This window comes from Psittacula echo (genome assembly GCF_963264785.1).
Source record: "Psittacula echo genome assembly, chromosome: 5".
Classification (NCBI taxonomy): domain Eukaryota; kingdom Metazoa; phylum Chordata; class Aves; order Psittaciformes; family Psittacidae; genus Psittacula; species Psittacula echo.
The window spans coordinates 17456683-17469433 of NC_137739.1; the positions used below are offsets into that span (position 1 = coordinate 17456683).

The 12751-nt window shown below is 44.1% G+C and overlaps 1 protein-coding gene across 5 annotated transcripts in view; it reads left to right on the forward strand.

The window, feature by feature from the left end:
* The window catches only part of XPO6 (exportin 6), a 55197-nt gene that overhangs the window by 38199 nt on the left and 4247 nt on the right, over positions 1-12751 (forward strand). For 3 of the 5 annotated variants that reach the window (XM_080617761.1, XM_080617765.1, XM_080617764.1), the window contains 10 exons: positions 766-858; positions 3064-3133; positions 4517-4676; positions 5506-5598; positions 6795-6939; positions 7559-7705; positions 8869-9058; positions 10208-10363; positions 11731-11845; positions 12343-12514. In XM_080617761.1, the coding sequence (XP_080473887.1) occupies positions 766-858; positions 3064-3133; positions 4517-4676; positions 5506-5598; positions 6795-6939; positions 7559-7705; positions 8869-9058; positions 10208-10363; positions 11731-11845; positions 12343-12514 (1341 nt within the window). The remainder of the gene's footprint in view (positions 1-765; positions 859-3063; positions 3134-4516; positions 4677-5505; positions 5599-6794; positions 6940-7558; positions 7706-8868; positions 9059-10207; positions 10364-11730; positions 11846-12342; positions 12515-12751) is intronic. The other 2 variants (XM_080617762.1, XM_080617763.1) reach the window with 2 other exon arrangements.

A 12751-nucleotide genomic window follows, 5' to 3' on the forward strand; every position in this document is an offset into this window, starting at 1 on the left:
AGAAGAGAAGGCTCCTTAAGGGGAGACCTTAGAGCAGCTCCAGTGCCTAAAGGGGCAAAAAGAAAGCTGGAGAGGGGTTTCGGACAAGGGCCTGTAGGGACAGGACAAGGGAGAATGGCTTTAACCTGCCAGAGGGGAGATTGAGATGAGCTTTTAGGCAGAAGTTCTTCCCTGTGAGGGTGCTGAGGCACTGGCACAGGTTGCCCAGAGAAGCTGTGTCTGCCCCATCCCTGGCAGTGTTCAAGGCCAGGTTGGATGGGGCTTGGAGCAACCTGGTCTAGTGGAAGGTGTCCCTGTCTGTGGCAGGGGGTTGGAACTTGGTGAGCCTTAAGGTCCTTTCCAACCCAAACCAGTCTGGGATTCTGTGGTGTTTCTACTGAGTTGGTATTTGTAAATATCATCTCAGTACTGATAAATCTAGAATTGGAATAGGTCTATCAAATGGTTGCGAGAGGTTGTTCTGCATAACAGATGCTTGTCATCTGAGCAGTAACTGTGCTTTGGGAATGAACACTTATGCCTTATCACTCTAGGGAAACATATGCCCTCATGCCCAAAGCCTGGCTAGGCAAACCTGTTCTCCATCAGGTACCTAGTGGCACATGAGAATCACAAGAGCAGCATCTCTTCAGCATCTGGTTGTCTACAAAAGCCAAGCTCTTGAAAGGAGCTCGCTAGACCCAAACATCAGTTAAGACCTAGTAGTCAGCAAAAAGCTGTTTCCCTCTGGATGTGCTGTACTTACCTTGGTGTTTCTTCTCGTAGCAGCAGACCGAATGGCAGCGGTACTTGCGCCAGAGCTTGGAAGTGGTTGCAAAAGTCATGGAGCTCTTGCCAACTCATGCCTTCACCACACTAGTAAGTTGTTATCCAGACCAAAAGTGCAATGTGAAATGAGCATCAACTGCTGGAGCTTGTTGCAAGCTGTTTAATAGAAGCCACAGAGCCAAAGAAAGGAGAGAAATTTGGTTTTGGATGTAAAATCTTGGCAAGAGGAGACCAGAATCTGAAGGGAAAAATCTTGGGTTTTGGCTTTCTCAGATTTCTTGGTGTGTTTTGAAGAGAGTGCTTCAGTGAGCGTCTGAGTCCTACTTGCTGGGCACTAAGCTCTTTAGACCATCTTTCAAAGTGTAAATATTTGGCAGCAGTCCTTCACTGGTGTTTATCTTGGTCTTTATATTAGGTGGCAGCGCTGTGAATTGGGCAGATGGGTCTTAAGAAGGAGTGGAATCTTTGTTTAAATGAAAGGCTAGATATAAATGCTGAAGAAAGTGCCTCAGACAATTGGGAATTACATCTGATAAACACAGAGAAGCACTTCGCTCCAGCTAGTGCCACTGCTCTTGCTAAAATTGGTGGTGTAAAAGCTGTTGGGGTTTGTAGCATTATAGTGGGTTTTGAGGAGGAGATCTTGAGGCTGTGAGCCAGTGTAGTTCAACATTCAGAGTAGTCAGTGCCTTTTTGCAGAGTGAGAGGAAAGACAAGTAATAGCAGTAGGATCTCAAAGCAAGCCTATTAATTCTCCTGGAGAAACTGTGTGCCTGGACCTCTGAACCACATTCCCAAGAAGCAGAGGAAATGAAGCTGCTGCAGAGGCAGAAGATGCCTGACCTGAACTGCTTTTAATTGATACTTTTATTTAAGAACCATTCTGGCTGAGCTTTTCCTAGAAGCTGAAGTAGTGAACTTAACAGCCCTCGTGTGAAAGTAGAAGTTGCTCTGCAGCGTGGCACATAGCATGAGTCTGCAAGAGGCAGACAGAGGAGCAGCTGTTTCTCTGAGCATATGGGTCATAAGGTGAAGAGCATGTGGCTTCCTTAAAGTAACACATTAACATGAGGAAGACTATCTGGTTTTTTTAAATAGCTCTCTTCCTGCAGTTATATAAAGACTTTCTGCTGTTATTTAGGCACAGCATGTTAGAAACTTGATGGTGAGTGCTTTTGTGAGCCCTGTATTAGATCACTCTTGTATACTGGATAAACTGGGAGATTCTCAAGCAGTTTCAGGTGCTTCTCATGGTGCTCTGCAGTGCTGTTGGATGCAGTAGCTGGTCTGTCAGTAGCAGATAATTAAAACAGCATACAGCAACTGATGTTACTGTATCCCATGCTGGACAATGAATGACTGTGGCTCCTTCTGCTGATCGATGAGGGAACTTTCATAAAACAACCACATCATATGTGGTGACTTCTGCCAATAGACTGAAAAGGTTAGAAAATATTTTTTCTGATGGGATGTCTACAAGGAAAAGGTCAGTGTGCAATTTTGTCCTGTATGGATACAAATGCATTCAGGTACACCACAGTCTCTTAATTCAGATCACTGAGGTACCTTGGCTGGCTGAAAACTGTTTAGAAGGCTCCCTAGTCCATGTGCACAATTCACTTCCCCCATGGTAGCATAACCTGTTGCTCAGCTGAAGTATCACCAGGATGTTTGCTGTCAGTCCTGCCCTCTGTTCCTAGACCAGGATGCATGAGGACTGTGGTGGCTGCTTCGTTGGTTGTTTCCCCCTTGGAGCTCTCGTACTGCAGCCTGCAGCTTACCTGCTGCCGTACTTCCCTTTTACACTCTACTCTAGAGGCACTCTGCTTGGAAACTTCTTTGGTTGAACTGTATTTTGGTAGCTGCATTTTGAGGAGCTGATACTTACAGGTGAGATGGCTGCAGCACAAGCATCCTGTGCTCCAAACTCTGCCTTTCTGCTCTGTTTGGTTTGGGTTATACATCCATCTGTATATTCATAGTGGGGCATGCTGTGCTATCACTTAGACTTACAGACCATTATCTTGTTTGGCTGATTGCTGGTATTTGTGGGAAAGGGAGAGCTACCACAGTGAAGTGCCTTCAGGGTGGTGATCTTGGTGGCTTTCATGACAGCTATCAAAACATGAGAAGCTGTGGCATGCAGGATCAGGCCATAACCTAGCAACTTGCTGTTTTCCAAATGTCTTTATGAAAACACTAGAGAGAAGTAAGAAAATTGTGCACTGTGTAATCAGTAGTTGGATGTTAACTGTCTTCCAAGCCCCAAAATCACTCTTTTCTTGTCTCTTCTAGTTTCCAGTTCTGCAAGATAACTTGGAAGTGTATCTGGGACTCCAGCAGTTTGTGGTCACTTCAGGGACAGGTAACAACCATTGTGATCCTCACTGTTTGAATAGCTGATTGCAAAAGCCATCTAGACCTGCTTTGGTGTTGCTTCTTCCATATTCCATTGAGGGTCTGAACACATGTATGGTGTCTAATGACTCAGTAAACATCTCAGCAGACATCTAATAATGTGATTTATTTTCTTGTTGAAAACAGGTATGCAGCTTCAAATACTACAGTAACATGGATGGGATGACCTTTTTCCTCCCATTAAATTTATTTCAAGAAAGGTTGTGCTCCCATTTGTTTGGGGCTCAAATCTGATGTGGAGTTGTCCACCATAGGAGTATTTTTATTTAGGGTGAATTAAAACTATTTTGAGTCAATGAGAAGATGAAATATTTACGATGTTGTAATAGTTTCTTATCTACCTGGCGTTTCAGGAGCCTTCATGTATAAAATAGTTTACAAAGACACCAGTGCTCTCAAGTAAATATAAAGCATGAGTGTAGCTTTGTTGCTCCTTCCTGAGAAATAAGGAAAGTCATAGTAGTGAGATCTATGTGAGGAAAGATTGTAGCTGAGGTATAGCAAAGAATGTAGCTGAGCTGATTTAAATTTTCTGATATGACCAGCAAAGGATTCTCTTGTATTTCAGTACTGCTGCACATGGAAATGTGGTGTTGCAGAACTTATTTGCTTTTTTTTAGTTAAAGGTCTGGAGTGTTTGGAAAGCAGGTATATAGAAAACTGAGTGGTAGGATGATTGCATAAATAATAAGACTGGCAAATCTAGTTATTCATATGTTCCTTATATGAGAAATATGAAAGTAATTAATGACTTTTCACATCAGAAGCAAACACTATTGTTACAAATGTGGCTGTGCTGTTGGAACACTTCTAACCCTCTGGCCAGGAGAGGGAGTTCGGGTAATGACCTTCTCTGCAGAGCTGGAGTGGCTTTCCATGTCAACAGATAGACAGAAAGGCTCCCATTTATGTAGGTATTAACACAAATAGAATAAAATGTATGAAAGGCTGAAGTACTTGGTAACATGTTTCAGCCTTTAAATTGGAATTCAAAGTGTGGCCGTCAGAACAGTTCAGCTTGTCTTGCCCAATGGAGTATTTCAGTCACTTGGGCAGTGCTGCGATTTGAACTGTGACCCGCTGCTGAGCTAATTGAAGAAGAATGCTTGTAATGTAATTAAAATAAACTTTGCATTTCCTGTATCTCTGTAATTAGGTTTCTCAGCCCAAAGGGCTGTATTTATTAGAACACATACGACTTTCTTGCACAAGGTTTTTCAAGTATGAGCTTTCGAACTGCTAGGCTCTTAGTCAGTAGCTGCTAGCACAAGTAATTGTTGACACTGAGGTCTCTTGGCTCCATTGCTAATGAACTTTCCTGTCATTCCAGGTCACAGGCTGAACATCACTGCAGAGAATGATTGCCGTCGCTTGCACTGCTCCTTAAGGGACCTGAGCTCCTTGCTGCAGGCTGTTGGGCGCTTAGCAGAATACTTCATTGGGGATGTGTTTGCTGCCAGGTTCAACAATGCTCTGACAGTGGTAGAGAGGTAGGAATGGGGTTTGGGGTTTGCTGTCCCTTCAGCAGTACCAGGAGCAATCACAACCACTGCAGTGAGTGTGAAAACCAAGGTTTCTTTCTGCCTCCCCTTGTTATGATTGAATTGAGATATGAAGAACTCAATGGCCAGAATCTTGTTACATTCATCAGTGCTATGTTTCCCAGGTAGCTTTCTAAATCCTTAATGAAAAAACTAGTTGGAGGGATTAAATAAAATCAGTCATGTGAAAGATTGAAGTGCTTATTTTCCAGCATCTGCATGTGTGATGCAAGGAAATGAGATACAGAGTTTGATTACTTCAAAATTGTATCTCTCAAAGCTAAATCACCAAAACTCTTAAGTGGAAAGAGAAATGCCACATCCCTGGCAATGTTCAAGGCCAGGTTGGATGGGACTTCGAGCAACCTGGTTTAGTGGCAGGTGTCCCTGCCCATGGCAGGCGGTTGAGACTGGATGAGATTTAAGGTCCCTTCCAACGCAGACCATTCCATGATTCTATGAAAAGACCTGTGAAAACCAAAGGGCAGGCATCCTTCCATTCTTTCCCTCCAAGAAACTTAATTAGCACATGGTTGCAAATTACAGACCTTCAGGGCTTTACATGACTGCATTGTTTATGTTTTTCCATTTTCATGCAGGAACATTTTATTTGTTCCATCTTACTGCAAATTATTTTCAATTAAATGGTCTAAGCCTTGTCTACATATTAGCTAAATATTGACACAGACTTGCAAAGAGCTCCATTCAGATAGATGTTAAAGCAGATTTGTACATGTGTATATCCATCTCACACTGCCGTGTATGTGTTCACTTCCAGGTTGGTAAAAGTAACTCTGTATGGATCCCAGATTAAACTGTACAACATCGAAACTGCAGTACCGTCTGTACTGAAACCTGACCTTATCGATGTGTGAGTATGAGATAGACAGTGCAAATGGTTGGATCCAAACTTGGTATCTACACGGGATGGTACATCCTCAAATGGATGTACTCAGGTTATTTAAAGAAAAAGATATTTGTGATGAGAATTAAAAATACCCATTAGCTCTAAAACTGTTATTCTGCCCTGTACCAGTGGTTATAAAAGCTTAATTCTTTTGCAGTGTAATTAAGTGATGAAGTAAGTGCTATAATAGTGTTGTGTTAAGAAATTGATCTACTCTTTGTGTGTAGTTCCACTTTATTGATTTTTTTGCTACCAAAGTCAGATCTGTGGCTCAGGAAAAAGATGTTTTTCCTAGTACGGGATTTTGAGCACTTGGCTTCCAAAACAAACATGTGCCCTCCAGCTATGCAGGTCATTTCTGAAACAAATGAATACCTTCAATCCAGAAGTTGACATTAAGTGTGAAATTGATGCTGCTAGTAATAGGGCCCCACTCTGACAGCCTTTTTAGAGCCCTTCTATTCTTCAGGCTGTGTAGTACAAACCTATTTCCTGCCAGCTGGTGTTTGTGAGCAGAATTTAAGGTTGTCCTTTTGAACATGTCAGGTGCTTGTTCTAGTTTGCAATTGCCTGTACAGAAGCTCCTTGAAACTCCCTTTGAGGTTTCATCATATAGCTCCCTGGATTTGTCCTAATAATCCCAAGTTACTAGCACTGACTTTTGTGCAGATAATATTCTTTTAATGGTCTTTTTCCTTTTCTAGTTAAAAATAATATGGGAGGCTTTTTTCCATGATGTGTTAGTGAGGGGTTTTCCTCTATATAGACCCAAAGAAATGTCCTGACTCAAAAATTTTAATATGGCCTTGTGTCAGAAGTGTAATTTTAAAGTATGGTTATGGCCGACCTACCAGTTAATTAGAATTTGACTGTATCAAATATAATCGATTATGATATGACTTTTTGGCTTAATACTGCTGCTGAGCGAGTTCAGTCTAAGCACATGTTTAAATATGCTTTGAATATACAGGGTCTGAGGCAAAAAATGGTAGGAAGTAATTTAAAGAAAAAGCTGACTGCTTTGTCTGAAAATATCAATATTCTTCTGCCTTGTGCTGTCAGAACTACCATGCTCAGGACATGGGCCCTTCTGCAGCTGTCCTGGAGGATGTGCCTTTTATCCCATGTATGTATCTTATCCTTGCTCTGCTCCTCCGCAGGCATGCTCAGTCCCTGGCAGCCCTGCAGGCCTATGCACACTGGCTGGCACAGTTCTACAGTGAAGTTCATCACCAGAACCCAGAGCAGTTCATCTCGCTCGTCTCCACCACTCTGGAGGCTATTACACCCCTCATCAGCTCAAAGGTACCTTTGTCAGTTCTGGGCTGAGGGAAGGCTTCCCCTGGAGCCAGAGACCCTCAAGGGGCACAGCTGTTGTGTTCGCTTGTTTAACGGTCTGCTTTCGACCATGCTGTTTCTCCTGATGTGAACCATTCTGAGTCATAGAATAGTTTGGGTTGGAAGGAACCTTAAAGCTCATCCAGTTCCAGCCCCCTGCCACGAGCAGGGACACCTTCCGCTAGAGCAGGTTGCTCCAAGCCCTGTCCAACCTGGCCTTGAGCACTGCCAGGGATATGGGGCATGATGTCTGTCAGGGATGAGAGCTGGATGTCTCTCCCAGAGCTGCAGCAGCTGTCTCATATAGAGTGAGACCAAGAGGAGTTCTAGATAGCATTGTAGATCAGGCTAATATGAGATAAGCAACTCAGGCATATAAATTCAGCCTAATGATTTTATGGCTTGAAGCAGGGAAATCTCTCTTTCACACTTTCAAGGGAACTGATCTGTGCTCTAATTGGCAAATAAATGCTATTAAACAGTCTTGCTTGTGAAAAGCTGTCAATGGCAGCTCACTGTGCTGTCTGACACCAGTGGTGCGTCACATGCTGGTGTTACTGGGCAGCCTGACCACCCTCTCTTTCAGGTGCAGGAGAAGCTGCTGCTGTCTGCGTGCCATCTGCTAGTCTCTTTAGCCACCACAGTGCGACCAGTGTTCTTGATCAGCATTCCAGCAGTACAGAAGGTGTTCAACAGGATCACAGACACTTCTGCTCAGCAGCTTCCTGATAAGGTGATTGTCTGAAGCATGAAGTGTGTAGATGAGGTGTCCTTGAGAAGCTGTGCCTTGGCTCGTACTGTATGAGGTATAACCTCAACAGTAAAGGGCAGGGGCAGTAGTTATCTCTGTCCTGTGGCTATGCAGGAGTCGCTATGATACAGTTTGTCAGTAATGATCTATTTCAAGCAACAGAATAAGGAAAAATCACAATTGCACTCCTTAGATCTTATTCCTTCCTCAATTGTTGACACAAGACAGTCGCTGATGATGCATTCTCTTTACGGGAAAGGCACATTGATTCTGACACACAAAAGTTTTTTTCTGTGAAACTTGTATTATTATTCCACATACCTCACTCCAAGTTAGTATTTATATTACAGAAGTACTGAAAAGCCATAGTGGAGGCTGGGATGTGGTTGTATTGTGCGTTGGCATGGAGGCATGAAGTGCTGCACAAGCACGGAAGCTTAGTGTGTAAACCAGACAAGAAGTAATGAAACTGGTGTCATCTTTGGGTTTATGAATATGAAGAACAGGGAATTACCATTGCAAGGGAGGGATAACAGAGCTGGGAGCTGGTTCCGGCCCTTAAGTCATGGAGCTTTGTTTCTGTCTTACCTTGCAGAGCTCCTAGTTTTACTTAGGTTCACCTTCCACTGTTGAACTGTTTCCTTCAACAGTGAGTGCTGCTGATAGAATCATAGAATCAGCCAGGTTGGAAAAGACCTTTAGATCATCAAGTCCAACCATTCCCCAGCACTGCCAAGGCCACCACTAAACCATGTCACTGAGGGCCTTGTCTACATTGTTTATGAACACTTCCAGGGATGGTGACTCCACCACTGCCGTGGGCAGCCTGTTCCCAATGCCTGACCACCCTCTGGGGAATCAGTTGTTCCTAATGTCCAGTCTAAACCTCCCCTGGCACAGCTTGAGGCCATTTCTTCTTGTCCTATCACTTGTTACTTGGGAGAAGAGACCAACCCCCACCTCACTACAACCTCCTTTCAGGTAGTTGTAGAGAGCAGTAAGGTCCTCCCTGAGCCTTCTCTTCTCCAGACTGGCAGATGAAGAGCTGGAAAATGTCCCTTCACTCTGGGGTTGTGCTCTAGCAAAAAATGCATTGCAAAAAGGGTCAGACTTTGTCTCTTTGCTTAATGTATCATCACTTATAGGCCCAGGTGCTGGTGTGCAGAGCACTGTCAAATGTCTTGTTGCTGCCCTGGCCAAACCTTCCAGAGAGCGAACAGCAGTGGGCAGTTCGCTCCACCAACCACGCCAGCCTCATCTCTGCCCTGACGAGGGAATACCGCCAGCTCAAATCCAATGCCATCTTGCCACAGAGGAAGGTGCAGCTGGAGGACAGTAAGTACCACGTGTCTTGGTGTGTGTGCTGTTTTCTAACACCTCCGCTGCAAACTGCTGATAGGTGATGTTAAGCTGATTTTCCCAACAATTATTTTGCCTGAAAAAGTATGTTTAGTGTATGGGGAGGACAGAAAAGGAGGAATTTCTGGTTTCTTTCTGTCTTTAGGACCCTTCTCCTGCGGGGTTTGTGAAGGGCTCTTTCACCCCAGCTTGCCTATAAACTCATCCATCAAAGTACCTTCTTCCTTAGTTGTGCAGGAAAGGTGGGGTCAAATTTGTTGATAAGACTTCCAGTAGCAGTCATTGCATTAGGAATACTTCACAGTCTAAGGCTGGACCACTGTAGGATTAGAAACGTTGGGTGGAAGCAGCATTAAATGAAGATTATGGTTATAAAAACTTAAGGAAGGAAATAAGAATTGATTCCAGGCTTGGGAAGAAGTGTAGAGGGAGGAGAACCTTAAACTGGTTTGGTCCAGGGACCTTTGGAAAGTTTCTGTGTATATTTTGGGACTGCTTTTGAGGAAGTCTGGGAGTTTTTTGGTTGGATTTTATTTTTGAGAATCAATTTAAAGCTATTGTTTCTAAGTATGCAGTGTGACAGCTTCTGCCCAACATGGTGTGCTGGTCAGCTCTGTGAGGGGAGGGAGCATGGTAGCGGTTTGCTGCTCACGAGAAGGGTATCAGAAACTGCTCATGTGGGAGGAACCGAGCCAGTTAAGATCTCCCAGCATTTGGGTTAGTTTATAGTGATTGTGTATCACTCCAGTTGTTATTTCAGAAATAGAAATCTGCAATATATCTGGCTATCATAATGTGCTCTGTTTTTCTTGGTTGGTGTTTCTATATCATTACCATATTGGGAATAATATTGTCTGCAGCTCCCCTCAGCCTCTGCACCTGAGTAGCTGAGCAGTGAACGCATCTGTAGAGCAGTAAAACTGTATAACAGAAAGCAAGTAGCCACAGTGACCAAATAAAACCAATTCAAAATAGGAACATGCACTTGGAAACATCTTTGACTCCAACCTGGATTTGGTGTATGTGCTGAATTGTAGGTTTTTTAGTTACTTCTAGTGAACTTAATTTCTTGCCTCTTAAGTAGTGTTGACACATGCAGGAAGTATCACCTCTCTTATTTTGCAGCCAAAGTGATCATCCATCAGACACTCAGCGTTTTAGAAGATATTGTAGAAAGTATCTCTGGAGAATCCACCAAGTCTCGACAGATCTGTTATCAGTCGCTGCAAGAATCCGTGCAGGTCTCACTAGCCCTCTTCCCAGCTTTCATTCATCAGTCAGGTATAACCATAGGACAGGTTTTAATGCTGTGAGTAGCTTCATGACCTACAGGTGACATCCAGAGTCCATCAGCATAGAATTGTGGTGACATTCGTGTGAAGTGTGTGGGCTTTCTGTGCCTAAGTGTAAAGAGAGGCTGTACTTCTGGATGGGCTGGGCTGGACTGGAACAGTAAAGGGATCTCTGCCATCTAGGATACAGGCATGAAGGTTTGTCACACTTCCAGAAGATGGAGGTGCATTGTGCTGTGTTCAGCAGTGAAACAAAATGGAGCTGATCCTGAGCACATAAAACAAGCTTTAGAATACCGTGTCTGGCTGTTTGCCACTTAAATTTTCTCCAGACCCTTGAAAGCAAAGAGGAGACAATTTCATCAGATTAGGTCAAATTATCATAGAATCACAGACTGGTTTGGTTGGAAGGGACCTTAAAAATCATCTTGTTCCAGCCCCCTGATATGGGTTTATTTTTCCTTATAAGGGAAAGGCTCCCAAGATGTAACCAGGACTATTGCTTGGCAGTCTTCTGGCCAGTGATTTACATTTTGTATCACATCAGGGTAGCTCAGATGCCCGGGACTACAGCAGCTTCTCTCATGAAGACCAAGATGTTCCAGGAAAACTTTTGGAGCTAGGTGGGATTTTCTCAGTGAAGCAGGCGAGGGGGAGGCAAAACGAAGTTGAAATGCAAAGCAGATCAAAGACAGCAAGCTGATGCTGTGACTGCCGTAACTGCTGTCTTCAGAACAGGCTAGCAGCCTCATGCCATTGCTGTTTATTGGCTATAAAAGGCTGTGTGAAGGAGGAGTTGGGCAGCTTCACCTTCCCCTCGTTATTCAATAAAGCATGTTGGGGCTGATGGAGCATTAGCCGTGGTGCTGCTCAGCTAGTGCATAACCATGTGCTGCAGAGGACTGATGAAGTTAGATGGATCTTTTCAGTTACTGCCTAAAAAAAAAAGCTGGATTGTGCCTCCAACCCTCCCCCTGCAAGCTGCAGAGCTGTTTTGGATTTCCTTGGATTTCTGTTAACCCTGTATGAGTGGTGAGCAACTGGAGATCGGCCCAGCCCATGGCCAGGGCTTTCCCCACACACTATGTGTAGGCAAAACAGACTAAGGGCCTTGCTGGTAGTACTGTGTTTGATCTGAGCTGCTTGGTGCTGCCTGTATTGGTCATCCTTGGCAGTTTTCAGAAATGGATGAACAGTCTTTAATCTCTGTAGTACTGGCTGTTGGTTTCAGTTTCTAATGGCCTTCCTGCTAAATTTATTAGAGTAAATGGGGTTCCCTGGAGCAAATCTCACATAAGACTCATTGATGGATTTGAATGTTACCTTAACACATTTTTTTTGCTTTCCTGTTCTTAGATGTGACAGATGAGATGCTGAGCTTCTTCCTCACTCTGTTTCAAGGACTGAGGGTACAGATGGGAGTGCCTTTCACTGAGCAGATCATACAGACCTTCCTAAACATGTTCACCAGGTATTGTCCTGTGTTGGTTGCTCCTTTCTATCCCTCAGGATGATCGTTCTTAGTAAGGGGCTCACACAACAGGTCCCTGTCCCTAAAGAATGTAGTGTTTCCAAACCAGATGGTCTGTGTCCAAACTTTTGTCATGTCCCAGGAAATCCAAGGAAAATGCTTCCAAGTCTGAGGTGACCCAGCCCATGCACATCAATCACACATGCCATCACAGTCTCAGCTCTCCCACAGACTTTCTGGAAGTATGTGATGCTGAACTGGACTCTCATGTTGCCTATTTAGCTCCTACCCAAAATCTGAGGGTGCCCCAACTCTATCACTTAAGCTCTTATTCTGGAGTGGAGTCTGTCAGTCCTCAGTCAAAAACTAGTTCCCTTCTGTGGCTTCATTTCCTTAGCTTGTATTAAACAAGTTGAGGCACTACCTGCTTTCCTGTAAATCCAGTAAGTGTGCAGATCCCTGTGAAGCTTCCTGTGCCATGACTGTTTCTGTCATAGGGAGCAGTTGGCAGAGAGCATCCTCCATGAGGGCAGCACTGGCTGTCGGGTGGTGGAGAAGTTCCTGAAAATTCTGCAAGTGGTGGTACAAGAGCCAGGCCAAGTGTTCAAACCGTTTCTACCCAGTGTCATCTCACTGTGCATGGAGCAGGTCTACCCCATCATTGCGGAGGTAGGGCTGTCCTCACATGAGGTGGAGGATGGGAGAGATGGGAAGGGAAGGCATTGCTGGGGATGTGGGAGCAGTGAAACCTTTAGCTTTCCGAGAGCTGTGCAGGGAAAACTGGGTAACAAGTCAGTGGGAACTGGAAGCAGTGTGGGTGGAGGATTTTGTCAGGAATTGTCAAAAAAGAGGCTAAAATTACAGACATGCCCAAAGCAGGAGGTAAACTCAAAATGCAGCAACATG